Consider the following 19753-nt stretch of genomic DNA (forward strand, 5'->3'; position numbering starts at 1 on the left):
ACAGTTCGTATGAGTATAACTCACAACCGATTAATGACTGTTGCAAACTTGACATTTACACACGTCGGCGACGCGGTCGCTGAACGGTTTCCCCTGCAAGCCCTTCCGGCCACATCCGTGTGACAATCGAAACGGAATTAATTAAAATGTACGCTGTGTAAGTGCAAAATGTCTTCAATGTTCGATATTTTTCTCAGAACAAGACGTTTTAGAGTCAAAGTATTCCCTTAATTATTTTCTTACTTATTTATTTATTTTTTTATACTCATATATCGGTAGAGTATACTCGAAGCTGTGTTACTCGTTCCAGTTTCCGGTGAATCAATACGAAATTTCTTTTTTGAACAATCTTAGTCCTCTACTTTTTCTTTTCTTAATCTCATAGAAATTGTATCGTTCTTCGGAACAAATCTTACAGTGAATTGTTGTGGTTGAAGATTTTTGAAGATCAATAGATTCGCCGAATTAAGCTTGGCAATAATAGTTTTCGAATGAAATTTTTTGCACATCTACCAATGAATAGATCACCAATAAAAGGCGACCGAATCGCGATGTGACATTGTGCGACTTGTTTTCCTTCTACGATTATTGCATTGCAATTACAGTGTTTGTTAGACGCTTTTTTAGAACCTTGAAACTCGGCTGTGGAAAAATACAGTAACGCCGTCCATTTTTAGCTTTTTAAACTGAAGTGCGAGGATTTTACAGAGCGATGCAAATTGCCAAGTTTTAAATTCAACGTACCGACGTGTGCCTATTTATAAATGTCGCAATAAATGATCGACGCGTTTAGTGAATTAACGAATATCGATTACGGAACAAAATCCGATAGATTTTCGATTTTCGCGACAATTCATTTGGTGATTATATCGGTAATAAATTACAATAACTAGTTGCTGTAATTTATCAAGAATAATTAAACGATAAATTTCGATCGTTTCACGTTTATTTCCTTTTTGCATTTTTTTACAACCACGATTTCACGTAAGGAACTTGGAAATCGTACCAACTGTCATTTCTTCTTCAATTTTCACGAAGCAGTTATGTTTTTCGGAACGATTGAAAATCCTCGAGATCATGTTTTCTTTCTTTTTTTTTTCCTTCTACCACACACAGCGTCATTCGTTGTAAAACGTTCTGTAGAAATTCGATCGATGCGAGATTATGCATTCAGTATTCACCGTTGAAAGGTCAAGAGACCTACGAACTTCAACTTCCGGTATTAAAAAAAGCAAATCGTCATTTTCCCCCTCTCACTCCTATCGTATAGAATTTCTTCTTTGACATATTACGTATACGTACGTGTTCCACAGTTTGTTTAAATAATAATTAATAATCGTTCGAGTTGTGCTGTATACAACAAAGATATATCGTGCACCGTTAATAGTTTTGTCCCTAATTTTCTCGGCTCGTCTATTCAAACGTTAAAACGTTGTTAAAATTAATTGAAGAATGAAAACGACGATAAATTTTTTGGTCTTTTATTAAAAAATACTCTTATCTCAAGTATGTATAACACATCGTAAAGTGCACAAACAGCACATTGTTAGCTTTTATATATATGTACAAAATTTTAAATAAATATATTGATTGGCAAAAATATTACACAATGTTTTTGTATAATATAGGTATATTTATCGGTATAATAAAAACTATAAACTTGATCGTTTCCTTTTCCATTGCTCTAAAACCTAAACTTTCAATGGGGTTGAAAGAAAACGGTTCGTCAGCCTGACACACCTCGCATTGCAAGTCAATTTTCTTGTCATTATTATTAATATTATAAATACATCGAACACTGCCAGACAGTACCTGTTACACAATTTAAAACTACGATATTATTATTATCACCATCACGATCATCGTTACTTCGAGTCCTAGTTTTACATTTAAATTATTTACTTTTGAAACGGGAATTTCTTTATCTTTATTGATCCTCTATTCCTATTATTATGTAGAAATTATAAACCGCGGTGAGAGATAGAAACACTTTTTAATTTGAATAAAAAAAAACAAGAAAACCTTCATTTTACTATCACTCGAGGTCATCATATACTTACAAGGTACTGTTATCAGTGTTGAATGTACAATGTAAATTAAGTCAATCATAAAATTAATATTATAAAACTAAATGAATTCCACGAGCCTAATTCGCCTACAATAATTTTCGAATAAATTATCAGGCTCTATAATTTAACTACCGATCGATCGTTCGTCGATAATGTGTATTAGATTACATATATTTCTATGCTTTTTTCTATCAATTACACTTTACCTAACCTTATCTAATCTTAACAATTATTTAGTCCAAGGCTGAATTGTAACGAAACGAATCCGTTACTGGCAACGATTATTAATTTCCATTATTCTTAACGAGCCGAACTCAGAAGTTAAATTCCTAGTGAAACTGGCACGTAAAAAAAAAAAAAAAACGCTCGATACAAAAGATGGATGAAAAAAAGAAGTTCGTTGATGCATTTACTCGGCTTTTAAAGCTTGCGCCGAGCCGTTGGTAACGACGTTGCCATTTTGGACGACCTTCTGAGACTTTACCGAGGCCTTCTTCATGTAGTTCTTAACGTAAAACGATCCGAACATGTAGAGGAAGGCGGTGGCGTTGGCGAGAAGAAGGAAGGTGAGCTGTTTGGGAAATTTACAATCGTTGAACAACATCTGGGCGTTGTGCACGAATATTATGCAGAACTGTATGATCTGCATCGAGGTGAGATGCTTCTTCCACCAGAGGTACTTCTGCACTTCCGGTCCCATCGCCGAGAGCATGTAGTACGAGTACATGATTATGTGGATGAACGAGTTTATCACGCCGAGCAGCGTTGGGTGACCACCGGCTACGAACCGGACGCCGATCCATCCGCACATCGGCATCATGGCGTGGTGATAGACGTGGAGGAACGATATTTGGCGTTGCTTCTTTCGCAGGACGAAGAAGACGGTGTCCAGGAGCTCGACTAGCTTGCAGATGAAGTAGAAGTACACCGCTCTCGCCATCTGCAAGTCGATAGAACGATTTGTAAAGTTACAAGTCACTTACAGGTGTTTTCAAAATCATACTATCATTTATAGAATTCTTATGAAAAATTTCTGCTGGGATAATAAGTTACTTGATAGATTTGATCCTCGTTAAGTTTCGTTCCCGAGGACTTTGGTATTGACGAAAAAGGAAGATATTTCAGAATTTATGTTGTTTACATCATCTCATTAAAGTAAAAGGTGGAAAATGCTGGAATAGCTTTCATTCTCAGACGATGATGAACACGTCAAAGATGATACGAATCATTAAAGATAATCCATCGTTGGTACGGATGCCATGTACTATAGAAAATTCTCCCGAAGTGAGAAGTGAAAGGGAAACTGAAGCGTGTAAAGATCGGATCCCCGTTTCATATTGCAGCCTGAATTGAGAACAATGCCAGGATGAAGCGTGTTTGCTGATTGATTAAGGCGTGTTATTTATTCGCGATAAAATTTCAATCGTGACTATAACGCTATCGGAAATCTGTTTACGTCAATAATTATTATTTCGACCTTGTCTCTGATTCATAAATTTATCGAACCTAAATCAGTTGGCCGATCTTTGAGTAATACTTCGAGTTTGCACGACATTGAAAAGTATGTGTGTTTAGATTGCGTGGATCAGAGTTTCGTTTACTCGAAGAATGGTGAAATTTATCCACAGGCATCAATATTTTTCGAGACAAAATCCATTGCCACGTCCTTCGCATATAGTTTGGTCAACATTGATGCAACTGCAGTCTCCGAGTCGCAAAGGCTTCACTAAAATTTCTTATACTTCAAGAATATCTACATAAATGTATAAATTTTACCCAAGATTGTTGATAAAAGATAAAAAATATAATTAATATCAATAAAAAATATGTAATGTTTAAACAAACGATTTAAAATTAAAGAGCCGCGATAAACGCTATTTTTTTATCGTCATAGTTATTTTGTAACTGCAAAAAACTTTCCACTGAGTGGAAAATTGGCTAAAAAAAAAAAAAAAAAAAAATCAATACATAACGATCATCAATTTTTGTAGGCGACTAGCTGTGGTCGACAACCTTAAAAAGGAATTTCGCAACGCGATTGGCTCTGAGTGTTGCGTGTATATAATTTGGCCAGTCGCAAGCTCGTGAGGTTCGGAGGTTGATTTGCTTCGATCGTTATTGTGTGCTAATCGACCTCCATCGATCTAGGACAAAGGGCCGTTGGACTTGGCCCTTCCTTACCGATCGAAACTGCAGGGTAGGGTGGTCAAATATTGACTCTTTTTTTTTTTTTAAGGTACCACTCGAAAAATTGGCGACAAATACTGGAATTCCCAAATTTTTTTAGCGGTTCCTTAAAAATAAAAAAAATTAAAAAATGGACTCCCCACGTGTATGGGACGAGTGATAATAAGAAAATCGGAGTCATCGACCGGCTTTCGGATCGTTAAACTCACCCGCATAGCTTCTGGGCTTTCTGAATAATCAACAGGCTGACACGTGTAGCTGTAGCTGTAGAGCCATCCGGACATCAGGCCTTCGTAAACCAAATAGATGCTCGCTAGTACTTGGGTGAAGTTGTAGACGAGAAGCAGCGTCTTCAACGAGTATGGCTTCTTGTCTCTCATGTAATTAGGACCAGCCCAGACGCTGAAGTAGATGTACGTCACCACTATCGTCACTATCGGACCTGGACCAGAGATCAGGAACCATTCGCTGGTCCTTGGGTCTGAGGAAATAAGAGGAAATTTCCGGATGTAAGAAATGATCGTGAATTTGAACGAGATGAGATTGAGACGCTTAATTGGAAGTCGGATTCAGTCATTCCAGCTCGAGGTCTACCTTGTCACGTGACTTCCGGTGTTGGTACCAAGTGAAGTAAAACGATGGAAATCGCAAAGATCGCTGGAAAGTCATTGGAAATCAATGGAAGGTCATCGACTTGAAACAATTTCAAAGGACTTCAAGCGATTGGTAATAAATGTTCCTAATGATTTCACTTATTTTCCAACTCATTTCTCATTATTCCAACGAACGTTTCAGTCACTTAAGTACCTTTGATTGAGCAAATTAATTTCGGATGGTTAAATTCCTCGTGAAAAACCAATCAACAATCCCTCAAATCCAAATCCTATTTTTGACTATGGAATTGAGCTTGCGCGTGAGGGGCAAAGTTTTAACGAAAATATACACCGAAATTACCTCGCTTGATTCTTTTCCGTTCCGATTCATTATTTTTCTAGCACGTCTAGGTCGAGTTCAACGATCGGTCAAGCTCTGGTTTCATTTTCTATTGGCATTAATTATCATTTAAATATGGTCGTAAAATTATGCGCGGACGTTCAACTCGGACTCGGAATATTTCGGGGCAATAGACGGATAATGCAGGCGATTAAATGCTTACCATTCTTGTTGTACATCACGTCCCGATACCATTCCAATATTCCGGACATCGTGTCGTTCTCGTTTAGATCGGCGGATCTGGATCAACTGAAAATCGGTAAAAATCGATTAAACGCACGATAATAATGCAGGCGAAATTATAATTAATAAAACCATGTCTTTGAATTATTGGTGATACTTTTTCCTTTTTTTCGAATTCGAATTAGGAAGAGCAGGTGAAAAAATCTATTCAAATCGTTTAATATATTACAGAGTATTGTTCGAGAATAGAGGAATTTGATAAATTCAATTCATGCAAACACACGATGCGAATAAAAATCTTTCTTTTTGCGGGATTCGTATGAAATTTATGATTGTCGACACGCAAGGTATTGTTGTTTCAATTCGTATGACGCAGTTTTCAAAAACAATACGATGTTTGCAATAAAGTACGTAACTTGTTTTTTAACCGCAGATACAGAAAGCCTTTCTGTGATATTTTTATTTACTTATTAAATTCCAAATACTTGTTATACCGCATATTACATTCATTCATCCGCATGATAATATAAATAATGTAACTCGACTCGGAGTTTTTCGGTTATTTTATGAAAGTACGCTCACCTTCGTTCCGCACACTAAAATCTACTCGTTTACTTTGCCTCTCCTTAATCCGCCAGTTTATGGAAATGATATTTATTCTTGTGTGCAACTACGTTGGAGCTATATATATATATATATACCGGACTCTGAAGATGGAACAACTTGTACAATATGTGCACCTTTGCGTTTGCTAAGACCATTCAGTGATATTGTAAAGAATAAAAAAAAAAAAATTAAAAAATTTAAAAAAACCAAATGCGCGGAAAATATTGCAAAAAAGTAAACAAATTAGACGTCGGATATGTAGATTGATATTTTTCAAATTCGAAAATTTTACTTCTGCACGCAGAATAAGATCCGGCTTTATTTTCACGTCGTTACTTATTCATAGTTCTTTTCAGACTAGAAAAGCAAGCTTGTCAATTTTCATGCGGTAGCGTCGTCGTGTCGATAAGCCTTCGAGGAGTGCAATCATTGATATGAAAAGCGTAATTTTTTGTTTAACGATACCGAGAAATTTCCACATTATTAATAGAATAACTGAAATGCCGATCTATGACTATAACGCTATCGGAAATCTGCTTACGTCAATAATTATTATTTCGACCTTGTCTCTGATTCATAAATTCATCGAACCTAAATCAGTTGGCCGATCTTTGAGTAATACTTCGAGTTTGCACGACATTGAAAAGTATGTGTGTTTAGATTGCGTGGATCAGAGTTTCGTTTACTCGAAGAATGGTGAAATTTATCCACAGGCATCAATATTTTTCGAGACAAAATCCATTGCCACGTCCTTCGCATATAGTTTAGTCAACATTGATGCAACTGCAGTCTCCGAGTCGCAAAGGCTTCACTAAAATTTCTTATACTTCAAGAACATCCACATAAATGTATAAATTTTACCCAAGATTGTTGATAAAAGATAAAAAATACAATTAAAATTAATAAAAAATATGTAATGCTTAAACAAACGATTTAAAATTAAAGAGCCGCGATAAACGCTATTTTTTGATCGTCATAGTTATTTTGTAACTGCAAAAAACTTACCACTGAGTGGGTAATTGGCTATAAAAAAAAATAAAAAATCATTACATAACGATCATCAATTTTTGTAGGCGACTTTACACTTTAGAATTAAGATTTTACCAACACGTGATATCGCTATTATACCGGAATAACGTGATGAACCTTGATTATCTATATGTATATATGTGTGGGTGTGTGTTTATTGCGGTGTGAATATTTCGAACCTATATAGGGATAATTTGGCCGGAAGAAAATTATTCGTAGATTTGATCAACCTTTACCGAATACATTTGAATTAATGAAAAAATTAGTAGATCAAAGAGAGAAACAAACGAAGCAAAACAAGTTTTTCTAATAGAATATCAATGAAAATCACGTTTGCTTATTCATGAATATTTCAATACACATTTACCTTATTTGTCATTTATACAGCTGAATTTTTCCATAGAATCGCAATCAAATATTTCACTGATAAAAACTCTTACGTAATACGCTGTACATGTATGTAATATATATGTAAACTCTTAGCATTGACATAAATAAATTGATTAACGCAGTTAGCTGGATTCATTTTTAATTTTATTAACATTAATTTTAACTTGTCAGTTTTACCCGCATTGATGTTATAATTTATTATTTCTTAATAGATTTTAGTGTCCAAAATTACATTGTATGGTTGGGTGGAACGACATTTTTTACTAACTCTCACGAAGACCTGTTAAAATTGAGAATTTCTTATTCTCTTGGCTTGCAGAATATCAAATTTTTGATCTTCGTATTACCACAGTATGAAGAGATTGAAAATAAATCAAAGAAACGAAGATAGACAGACGGTTAATATTTTATACAATAAACTTATTAGAATTAAGATAAATCGCTTTATTGTAATCCATTGAAAGAAAACATGGAGAAATTTTTTGTAACTTTCATATGCAATCGAAATTCATCCGCTATCCTAATCTTCGATACAAATTGCAAGATCACAAAGGGATTTGATAAATACAATAAAATACAATAAAATAATTACCTAATATATATATATATATATATATATATATTACGATAAGGGTGAATGATAAGAAATTGAAGTATAATTGTAACCTTTGAATTGCAGAACGTTATATTTAAAATTTCAAATCCGAATGAAATATGGATTTCCTCGGGTGATTCGGATCACGATATGAATGAGCGATTCACGTACACAATAACCGCGTAATATATTAAACACATACTTGCGTTTATGCAGATTCCACCGAATGCAGATTTCAGAATGTAAATCTATGCAGCAATGCGGTATAATATATAATTCTACTAAAACGTTCACTTTATTCTGAATAAACACAGAAGTAAAAACAAGAAAACGAACAAGAGTGAGAAAGGAAAGGAAAGGAAGGAAAGGGGAAATGAGTAAAACCATTCGATAAAATGCAGATTATCCAATGGAAATAAATCGAACCGGCATTGGTAATCAACCGCGATTAAAACTTTAGCGTTAATTAATACGGATTGTAACGAATTCCGTTCATCAAAAAAGTACGAAGGCTGTTTTTTGATTTTCTATTTATTGTTTTTAAAAACCTTTCATCCCCGACCTCCGGATGTCTCGAAAGTTGACATTAAAACTGTATAAATTATATTATTCCAACGCTTTGAGTAATTTATGCTGAATCGAAATCGTCGCTATCCCTTCTCCCTTCTATAATTTAACTGCACCTAGACTGCACTCTTACCGTTTATTCCACTATCGGCGTTAACGCGTTTCCGTTATTGCGTGATTATTGCGGTTTCAAACTCGGAACGCAGAAAATGGTTAACGACGTTCGGACAAAGTGAGGTTGAATTAAGAGGCGGGTAAGCGAGTCGATTAACATACCGTTTTCGCATTATTTTATCGCTGCTAGTCAATTATTATCATCCATATGCACTGGCAAACCACTTTTGCGGCATTCTACTTCCTGACGAACGCGATTTCCGCGATTATCGTTTATTGTTATTAAACACGAAATAGCAAAATTGAGTAGAAGAAGCTGGGAATATGAATTGAGGGAATTCGAAGCTTGCGAGGAACCTTCTCGATCACTGATCTATTCGCGATGAGTCAGCTGGGTTTTTTCGCAAATCAATTTCGTCGATGCAGAATTTTCAGAACCGAATAAAAACCAGGAATAATCTCTGAGATCAACAACCTTAACTCGTGACTTGGTCAATAACGTTCGAAATCAAGATTTATAAATTTTTGCTCAGATCAATCAGTCAAAAATGTATCCGTAAGATGATCCCGAAGCGGTTTCAATTTCATAGTTATTTTATTCAAACGAGTAGAAACCATGAAGAAACGGACTTTCGCTTTAATCCGTTATTTGCTACAGCTATCCTACGATCTAAATCATAGATCATTTTTGTTTTTTTTCAAACAATTTTCGTTCTCATTCCACCAAATCGACTCTAGCAAGTTCTATTTGCAATTAACGCGAGTTCTTAGGATTCCACGGAAAGCCGGATGACAAACACGGTGCTTAAACGTGAGTGACACGTTATGCAAATCATTGACAGTGACGGCAGCGATCGTGAATTTGCTAAATTTCAATTTGCCGATACATTCTAAATGATCGAGAATTTTTCATACGTGTGTAAATATATGTATACTATATTTAAAGACTAATGATTACCTCAACCGGATACCGTATTTATCCTAAGTCAAGTGTGCTTCTGGTGTTTGACATACATATATCAAAATTTATGGAGATGAGACGTTTAAAGCCGACCGAATGACAAAAAAACTTGTCCAATCCGCACGTATTCAAACGGTTGTTGGAATGAAAAATTTTTACTCAAGAACTGGAAGTTAACGAGAATCAAATTTACTTATCGTTTCATCTAAATCCAGCGTTATTTTGTTCACCATTGTTTATATCGATACGGTATGAATTATTTTTTCAAACAATCAGGGAAATATTTAACGAGTGCAGAATCAGCTCTGAAATTGTTCCGCCTGAAGCTCTAGTTTATGGTTGAATTTGTAGCTGATCAATTACGTAATTTTTACGGCGATAATCAAGATTTCATCTTCGATCGAAGCAACTCCACGTCAATGGCGATCATTTTTTAATCTAGGTCGTACGGAGACCGTAACATAATGACCAATTTCACACAAATCGCAACAGCAAACTCTGCACTGGCATGCATAAATTCTTACTCAATACCCGTTGCTGTATAGTCGATGCTAAAACTGAGAACGATTCCGCGGTCCAAGGACCAAAGTATAATTACAGTAGTTGTCACAGAGCCTAACAAGTGTACAAATGTAAAAAGTTTAGTGTCTTTCTTTAGATCATGGGTCGCACGTTTCTTTGAAGAAAAACATCGAAAATCGATTAATAGTATAAAAAAATTGGAAACAGATGGAAAGAAACAGCACATTATGTAACAAGGAGGAAATCGTGGTCTTTTCCGGCCGAGGGTAAGTTTGCAATATACGAATATTGCAGATTCTTTATTCAACAAGCGTGTGTCACGCGTTTTTTCACGAAGCACGAAATTTAGGTTAGGTTCGCGTGATGAGAGATTTGTTTTCGACAGCGCATGCGCGCAGTGTGGAAAAGACGACTTTCCACCACTCCTGGAAGTTAGGTTAGAGGTCTTTTCTGCGCTCCACGCATGCGCACGCGCAGACTCACTTTACCGTCATAGAAATGGATACTTTCTGTACGGAAAACGCGCATGGAAGAACGTGTAAAACGTGCTCACGTTATTACATAAAACAAATTCCTGATAATTAATAACTGATCGATTGATTAACGGACTTATTTTATTCTATTGATATAGTGTAAATTTTATATGCAATGATTATAATATTAATATAATGTAATGATTACAATGCAAGAAAACATATGCAAATACAATTGTCAATGCCAGCTCGAGATTATAAATTGCAATTTCGTGGGCGTGAAATGTGGCAAAGGAAAAGAAAAACAATAAAAAACTAAAAAATACAGTAAATAGGAAGTGATTTGTTTCAATCACTCCCACGCATTGCTGGAGGATCGTGAATTAGATTTTTTAAGAATTCCTTTCACTTATACTTCACGCACTTCGGTGTATTGAACTAACGAATCGATCGTGATAATAGTATTATATAATGCGAGGATGTGAGGGCTTAACGATCGTTTCCAATGACAAAGTTGTCATTATGTTAATGGATGAATGGATGAAACATATAAAATTTAAAGCGGAACAAATCCGAAACGTGTGACGATGTGACAGAGACGAAAGTTTCAGGTAGGTTAGAAGACATTAGAACTCGATTTATCAGTGTAATTTTATATATCCTGCTCTCCCGAAGATTTTTCAACTCGATTCAATATTTCGGTATAATTGTACAATTTTTTTTATTAAATTTTTCTTTGGTGCACAGTATTGTATAGTAAGTATCGGATCTAATTTTACAACGAATTCAAATATTGAGCATTTGAAACAAAACTTTTAAACCAAATTTTGATAGACAAAGAAAGCAACTTCTAAAAATGAAAAAACTTCTAACAACAACCATATTCTCATCAAGAATGGTAGATTATAAATCAAAAAATTTGACTCTACACCGAATTGAATTCTGCAGAAATTTGTACAACTCTAAAGCATAGTTTCACGGCAATGTAATCACCTTCAAGCTCATCCATATGAAAATAAAAATACGAAAGTACGTTTTAGGTAACTGAAGGGAATCGAAGAGAAAAAAGTTTCAAAAAAATCGAATCAAGTTGTAGTGAATTTTTTTTCTCATTCTCGCCCTAGTTTACGATTATGACATCGTTAATGTGATAATTTATAGCTATTCGATCTCGATTTTTTCCTTCCACCAGATCGTTAAAATGACATAACTATAATATCCGGAAAATTCGTGAAACTAAAATTAAAGAGGGTTAAAAAAATTGTCTCCAACGGAAAAGACGAAAAACAATGAAAAGAGAAAAAGAAAAACAAAAAAGTAATCGTAACGATACTTACTTTTGAAACGACAGCAGCAGGAACGAGAAAACACTGACAGGTGAATTGTACTTCGACCAGAGGCTGACCGGATGCGCGAAAACCGACAAAATCAACTTTTCCCTCGATATAAATTCCCGCGAAAATTCCGAGTCCCGTAAACTACGTGCGTGTGCAACGATATCTCCTTCTGTCGTAGCTCAGCAAGCAAAAATTTTCCCACCACCCACCCGGCCAGTTGTCGAGAGGAAACTGATCGCAGATCGGTTCGAACGCTGGACCAAAGCTGCGGCTGACTAACAGGTGGATAAATCCAAGTACAGGGGTAGGGCGCTTAGGATCACCAGACTCTCGATCACCGGCGATCTACGAGCAACGCTTTTGTCGAATGATGACCGATCGCTGCTGAGCCACGATCTGCGAACGGCTATTCGAGAAATCAGAAACGCACGACGTTTTTAACTGCGAACGACACCTTCCTATCTATATGCATACACACCCCTTCCATCGGCTGCTCGCTGAGGTGAGCCTCCGACCATTTCCTCCACTCGTCATCGTCGTATCGCCATCTTCACCTCTGATTTTTACTTAATTTTTTTACTCGCCAAACGCGTTCTATCGCTTCTCATCGACCTCGCAAACGAAAGTCTGTTCAAGCCATCCTCATCTGTCAAAATTATCAGCTGCTTTCGGGCGGGGATGAAAAAATTGAACAACCACACGATCGTGGGATTTATAGGGTCGAAATATGTATCGAATTTTTGAAGACGCGACAATCTTATTCGTAGAAATTTTTGAACATCGAATCAAATGATTTTTAAACTGAAAATCTCAGATTTAAGATCTGTAGTTCGGATCTGGTCTTCAAGTATTTTTACTCGTGTAATTACATCGTTAAGTCATTCCATGTCAAATTTGTAAGGTGAACCTTCAACTTCGCACGGTTGTCCGCGATGAATGATTTTTTTTTTTAGGTTTTCAAAACAATCATTTTGTTGCTTGGGATTTCACCTTCAAAATCCTGTTTTCAATCAGTCCCTGTGATTTTTTTTCTCGTCAAGTTATCCAGCATCAAAGGAAACAGTGTCCGAAAAACGTTGATCCCTCGTAACAAGTGAAAAAATTCTATTTGTCTTGAATTCATCTTCGGTATTGAAGAATATCGGAAAAAATTAAAAACAGAATTTTCAATTGAAATCTCTATTCGTCAATATTCTAATCCCGGAAAACATGATCGCCATTTTTATGCAAGTTTTGTTGTGAAAAAATTGAAATTTTTTTTTAAATGTCTGTACGATGGATACTCCAAGCTACAAAATGTTTATTTTGAAAATCTAAGGAAAAAGAAAAACCATTTATCGACCACGACTTTTCGAAATGAAGGTTCACTTTAGAAATTTGACATGAATGACTTGAAGATAAGATTACTCGAGTCAAAATTCGTACAAATCAGATCTGGACAAATAAAGCTTAAGGCTGAAATTTTCAGCTTCAAAATACTTTTTAATTCAACGATCTACTTGCAGTTTTCGCAAAGTTACAGCTTTTCAAAGTTCGACTTTCTTCCACGAGCGTCTGTCAGCCTGATATATATTTACTTATCAATTAAACTTTCACTTTCCTACGTTTCCACTTTTCCGTACTTAAATATTCTACAATAATCCTGTTAGATCTTCATTTCTTCGAAAACTTTGATATATTCCGAGATTCTTGCTGTGTACGCATCTCACTTTTGACCCTCACTCAGGTCCTTTGTCCCAAGATTGATTCCCCCCGGTCGAATCGTACAGATGTTAATTATAAATACCGGCTATGGGACAACCGGACAGAAGAAAGCAAAGAAACAAGGAATTCCAGTTTTCCTCCTAAGCCATAAAAAAATAATTGGATGTATTGACGCACGTCTTTTATCCAAGCATTGAGCGCGAACCTTGCATCGAAGATGATTATGGGACAGGATTTCTTTCACGTGAGACTTTAACTTTTGTAATGTGTTTATCAGACCATAAGAAGAAACAGAATTTCGTGCAATTATCGATCTTAGCTTCACTCACGACATCCCTTAGAACGAGTTTCTGTACATAAGACAATCCCAAAACACCATAGAATAACAATTGTCCAGGAGTCAACTCAGTCTATGTCTTATAAGTCAATCTTTGTAATCAAGTCCCTTTCATCGGTTTATTATACTTCCAGGACACGTTTTCTCATCCTCGAAACTCCGCATCTTGATAACTTCCAAATTTCAAATAACATAAAAAAACCCATTAACGCTGGCTACAAGATCCTGCCAAAAATAGTAATGCTATAAATAGTGATTTGCAGGTATAAATCCTCTCTGGAAATGCATTGACCGGTCAATGTCCGAATTATTTGTTTCATTTTTCATCTTTCGTCATTTATCATAATCCGCGTAAATAATCTCACGTAGGTATAGTCCAAGTCTGGTTACATATAAGTTAGCAATTATAGAAGTTGAACGAAGTAATTTAAACAGTTGATCTTTACAATTATCATAGAGCTAGTAATTCCGGAGTGTTTTTTTTTTCTGTCTCACTCTCAACTAATCGTGTAGAGAATTGTTATCCTTTTCTATTACTTTAACTCGTTTTTTTTTTTTTGTTTCATCATTGTCAACTAATCGAGTATAGAATTTTTGTCGTTTCAGTTTTCTATTGCATTATAGATACACGTAACTAGGTGTAGCGTTCTAAAACGCCCCCGCAACTCTTGCGTTATGACGTGACACAATAATTCTCGTTTAACGATCAGTAAACGAAGTAACGAGCGTGTATCAAATGCAGAGACTTGTATAAAGTCGATGCATGATTCGGAAAAGGCGTTACTTGTAGAAAAAAAGAATGAAAATAAGGAGATGAAAAAAAAAAAAATAGGACAAAAAAAAACGAAAGATAATGAAGAAATTGCACGTTTTCGCACGCGATAATTATTTATACGCACATATATATATATGTATTACGTAAAGATGCGTATTAATAATGTCTGCAAAACTTTTCCTGTTCACGTAATTTTTCGTTGTTTTTTTTTTTTATTTTCTTATTTTTTTATTTTATTTATCTTCTTTTTTTTTCTTCTCCTCAACGAAAAATAAGATAAAAACGAAATTAAACTCACAATTAGCGCAGTAATGAATTATATTTTCTAAAAATTTTAACCCTTCCATGCAATTAATTATACACTTAAATATACAGTTTAAAAAAATCTTTTACTCACAGGAAAACATATAACAAAAAAAAAAAAAACAGAAAAAAGGCAACTTGCAACTTTTCTTTAACACCGTTACAACGTGTTTGAGTTGATGCATTTTTTTTTTTTGCCTCGCCATTTATTCCTTTCTTTCTATCTTCTCAAGACTCAAACCGCAGACGTGATACAACGAATTATACCCATACCGATAAAATTATCCTCCTGGGTATACGACATAAGACCAAAAGTACCATGCGGTGGCAGAAAGCAAACGGGAGAACGCAATGACAGTTGGATTTATCGCTGTACCTACAGATTCGCACGGATTCGCGGTTCGAAAGATTCAGGAAATATATTATTCCTCCTCGCCCCTCCCTTTTTTTCTCACGTCTTATTCTGTTTCTCATTGTTATTCCATTTGGTTCCGTGTAATTTTTTCTTAAACCGCCCAAAATTTCTTTAAACTTGATTCAAATCGAAATCAGTAATGGTGTATAAATTTTTTTTTTTTTTTTTTTTCTCTTCTCTTTACCGTTTCCACTTCACTTTTAACACACGTTCACCTTTTTTCCAAGCTCGCTCGTTACCTCTTTACTGCGTGATTATTTTTCTACACCTGTGGTATTAAGGGAATAAAGAGAATGAAAAAGCGTGGAAATGAGAGAAAAAAGTAAGAGCAAGATAGAAAATAAATAAATAAATAAACAAAAATGAGACGGTATTATTCCAGTATTATATAGTGCAAAGTCATTTTCTGTATTATTTGCAACCTTACACACGCCTTTATGCGTGTGCCAAGACGGCCTTCAATTATGCCATCGTATGTTTATTTACCAAATAGACTGCCTGCCCGCAGCTTGAATTTGCATATACACTTATGTACATGTGATCGTATCAGAATTTATGTATATTATTTCTAAAATTCATACGTATTCCATTTCATGTGTAATATCAATCAAACAATGAATTATTATTTTACCGTTGATTAATTTATTTATTTATACATTTATTCATCGGATTCTATTTTTCCTTTGTAAATGAAAAATGTACGCGTTTATTCGTTTTATTTTTCTTTCTTTTCTTTCTTTCTTCGAAAAACTGATTTTCACGAATACAAGCCGGCTGAAAAATCTCAAAAAAGTTCACGTTCATGTTTATGTTTGCTTTATTTTAATACACACATTTTATCGAGGGGAACAGAATGTTCACCGTTTCATCCATCAACTGCTTCTACTCATTGATTGCAAGGTGTTGCAACGTATGTATGTAAACACCTGTTGTTGTACTGACCAATACTTTTTTTCAAGGCTATTACGACCCCAGGGCTCAGGCTCGAAATCCAACTATGGTGTAACCGGTGCCGATTACCCAAGAATGCCATCGTAATGTCTTAACCTTTGAAAAGACAAATAGAAGATAAACGATTCAACGATTCGATTTATTTACGCTACGCAAGGTTCTTCTTTCGCTTACTGGTGTTAATTTTTTTCCACCATCCTAAGGGTATGGATTTTTTTTTTATTACCTTTTTGATGCAATGAAATTTCTGACTCACCGTAAGTAAAGTCGACTTCCGTTAATCAGACAACGAAAAAGAATCCTCAGCCAGGGAGAAATGGGGATTTTTAATATCACATGAAATCACAATCGGTTTGTATGAACGAGTTTTAATTATTCTTATGCATCTGTATCAGGGGTGGTGAAAAATAAGTTTTTATCTAGAGCTTTCAGGAGCAGCCTTGGAATTTTTTCAGACCGTGGAACATCACGCATCAGGCATTCGAGACGATCGCGATGTGCGTGAATGAAAATTGAGCAATTAACAAAGCAGTCCTGTATTAGAGATACGTCATACATATCTATGTGTGTCCGGAGACCGTAAAATATATAATATATGTGTAAAACGTAGGTATAAGCGAGGTGCAAAATCGGGTCAGACGCGTAAACAGCGCCTGCGGCGTTCAAGGCTTTGTAATAACGCGGGGAGTCATAGCTCGATGGCCGTTTTATACGCATAAAGTGCATAAGTCAGACGCGGGCAGTGACTGTCGTGAATAAAGAGGAAATGAAAAATTACCAATGGAAACGGACGCGTAGGCTGTGGTTGGTTGGAAACGAAATGAGACGAGATTTTCCGTAACATCGACGGCAGATCGGTTTTATTGCCGCGAGTCTGTCTGCCTGCAAGACGAGAAAACACATTTTTCAATCATTCACCTTTTTTCTATTAGTGAATTTTTTTTTTTTTTTTTTTTTTTATATATATTTTTTTAAAGAGAATATAAATAAAAAGAATTATTTCAATTTTTATTTGGCTGAAAAAGCAGGCGTTTTGGGGTAGAATTTATGCACACCCTGAAAATTTTCGTAACAGACGAAAGTGAGGTCGTGATTAAATCGGTGTAAATATTTAAGGGGTGTCAAATATCTGCATAAAATTCATCGAAATCCCTCGTGAGATATTTATACCGATAAAATTTTTTGAAAAGCTGGTTTTTCTAGGCCTGGGGAGCGTGCGGAAAGTGTCCCGTTTCCGAACAGTGCGGTAAAACGATGCTGGCGCATGCGCGTGGCTGGAAATCTCTTTTACACACTAGGGCTTAATTTTACGCACAGACTTTAGTATCCTTCAGAGGATTTGAAATAGTACGTAGCGCGTATCACGCATGGGGTTGGACGATATCTGACTCGTGTGATCACAGCGCTCATCGGAAATCTATCACTTTCCGCACTAGTACCATAATATACTATTTTTAGTTCCTAGTTGCATATGCATGACTGCAGTGAATGTGTATCTAAAAATGGATTTCACATCCGGAAACATCGGACTTCCTCGCACGGAAAATATATGAGATGTTTTGTGTCTAACGACACGAAGTGCCGAAAATTCGAAGGCAAAGATCCGGTTTGTAAAATTGATGAAATTGAAAAGGTGGTCGAAAATTTGGTGGATCGATTCACATGCAAAATTTATTCGACAGTCCAATGACGGTATGGTTTGTTTTTCGCGAATTTTCAGCTCCGGCATTCCAACTTCTCTGTTTTTTATTCCTGGCATATACTATATGTATATGCCATTACCGGGATATAATTGCAATGGCATTATCATCAAGGTAATAACTGAATGCGAGGTGCTTTCACTGTCGCTCACGAAATGGTATAATATGTACGGCAGAAGTGAATAAAAATTAGTCGGCATCGATGCCGATGAATCGAAGTCTTCTTCAATGATTATAGTGTCAAATTTTTGGATTTTCGATTATCTATATTTACGTTCAAGGGATACTATTCTATAAAATAAACTGATACAGAATTGAAAGTCTTCCTACATGTATTGAATAAACGAATATTAAAAGGTATTACATGAAACGTATCGAGTTAATTTGGGCTTGTTTTTGCTAATTTCTTGATCAATTGCGACGCTATCTGCTACACAATAAAAACAGCCATCGCAGAGAACAGCAAATTCGAATGATAAATACTCGATGCACAATAACTCGTGATATTAAAATTAATGAAAAGTACATAAGATCGTCGGCCTGCAGCCAACTTCTCAAAAGAAAACTACTTGATATGGAAATATTCGCAATCAACGTTCGTAATATTATTTGACTTCCATTAATGACAAATTACACTTCCTAGCTAATATAGGTAAATAGCTTTTCGTTTTTACGTGACTGTTTGAAGACAAACCAGCCATCCTGTCATCCTCACCATATCCAATTGTCAATAAACATTCGTTTGCAACAAAAAAAAAAAAAAAAAAAAAGAAAACAAAAATATTGCTAAAGAATGTAAAACTTTGTCGACGAGAAAAGAAACAAGAAATAAATCAATGCGATTAGGAATCAGAATCGCATTTTTTTTTAAAGAACACTGAAAAATCGTCAGTGTATCCCTAAATAAAGGCACTGTAAAATACGAGCCCTTAATGTTATTATTCAAAGCTGACGATTCTTAATTTTCTATTTCCGTTTGAATAATGTGGGAAATTTTTTTTCCGAACTATGCAATTTTATTTCTCGTAAAAGAATCAATGTACAATAATAAACAATATAGTTCTTTGTAGGAAATTAAACGCTCTATAAAAAAGGTCTGAACGAAGATTTGCGTAAGGCGAGCCGTTTGGAAGTTACCTTAAGCCTCAACCATTGAAAAGACAGGTTTTTCAAGGGATTGGAAATACGCGAAGATTTAAATTTGTTTTTTTCATTTTCTGTACTTAAACCTGAAACATTCCGGCAACATCACCTCGGTCGTCGCCATATTTCCGCTTTGGTTTTCATCTATCTTTTTTTTCGCCGTTAAAGATTTCAAACGCTAATCAACATAGATAATCGTAACAGGTTTTACTGGCCTAAAATTTTTAACATCATCCGGCTAAAATTCCATTCCAATGCCTACGAATAAATCTCCAATTTTCTTTCCCCACCATTCGTTTGTATTTGTTATTTCAATTTTTATATTATACGTGCAGTTTTATCAATGTAAAAAGGTTCAAGTCATATTCGCGATAATAATATTGTCTGGATCGCTGTACG

General features: G+C 35.4%; 1 protein-coding gene across 1 annotated transcript; it reads right to left on the reverse strand.

Annotated features, from left to right (window-relative positions):
* Nucleotides 1–2440: 2440 nt before the first annotated feature.
* Nucleotides 2441–12045, reverse strand: LOC124408777 (elongation of very long chain fatty acids protein-like). Its single transcript, XM_046885966.1, has 4 exons — nt 12027–12045; nt 5413–5498; nt 4466–4737; nt 2441–3009 (listed from the first exon to the last, which is right to left on the reverse strand). Exons 2-4 carry the CDS (start codon nt 5459–5461, stop codon nt 2479–2481), a joined length of 852 nt encoding a protein of 283 aa, XP_046741922.1. The 5' UTR covers nt 5462–5498; nt 12027–12045; the 3' UTR covers nt 2441–2478.
* Between the last annotated feature and the right edge of the window lie 7708 nt (nt 12046–19753).

Source organism: Diprion similis, chromosome 8 (genome assembly GCF_021155765.1).
Source record: "Diprion similis isolate iyDipSimi1 chromosome 8, iyDipSimi1.1, whole genome shotgun sequence".
In the NCBI taxonomy this organism is placed as follows: domain Eukaryota; kingdom Metazoa; phylum Arthropoda; class Insecta; order Hymenoptera; family Diprionidae; genus Diprion; species Diprion similis.

Bases quoted from the DNA above. Each gene is read 5' to 3' on its own strand.
- LOC124408777 (XM_046885966.1), bottom strand. From the start codon at position 5,461: ATGTCCGGAATATTGGAATGGTATCGGGACGTGATGTACAACAAGAAT. The intron at 4,738-5,412 runs GTAAGCATTTAA...TTATTTCCTCAG, and splicing joins CGTGATGTACAACAAGAATG to ACCCAAGGACCAGCGAATGG. The intron at 3,010-4,465 runs GTGAGTTTAACG...ATCGACTTGCAG, and splicing joins AAAGCCCAGAAGCTATGCGG to ATGGCGAGAGCGGTGTACTT.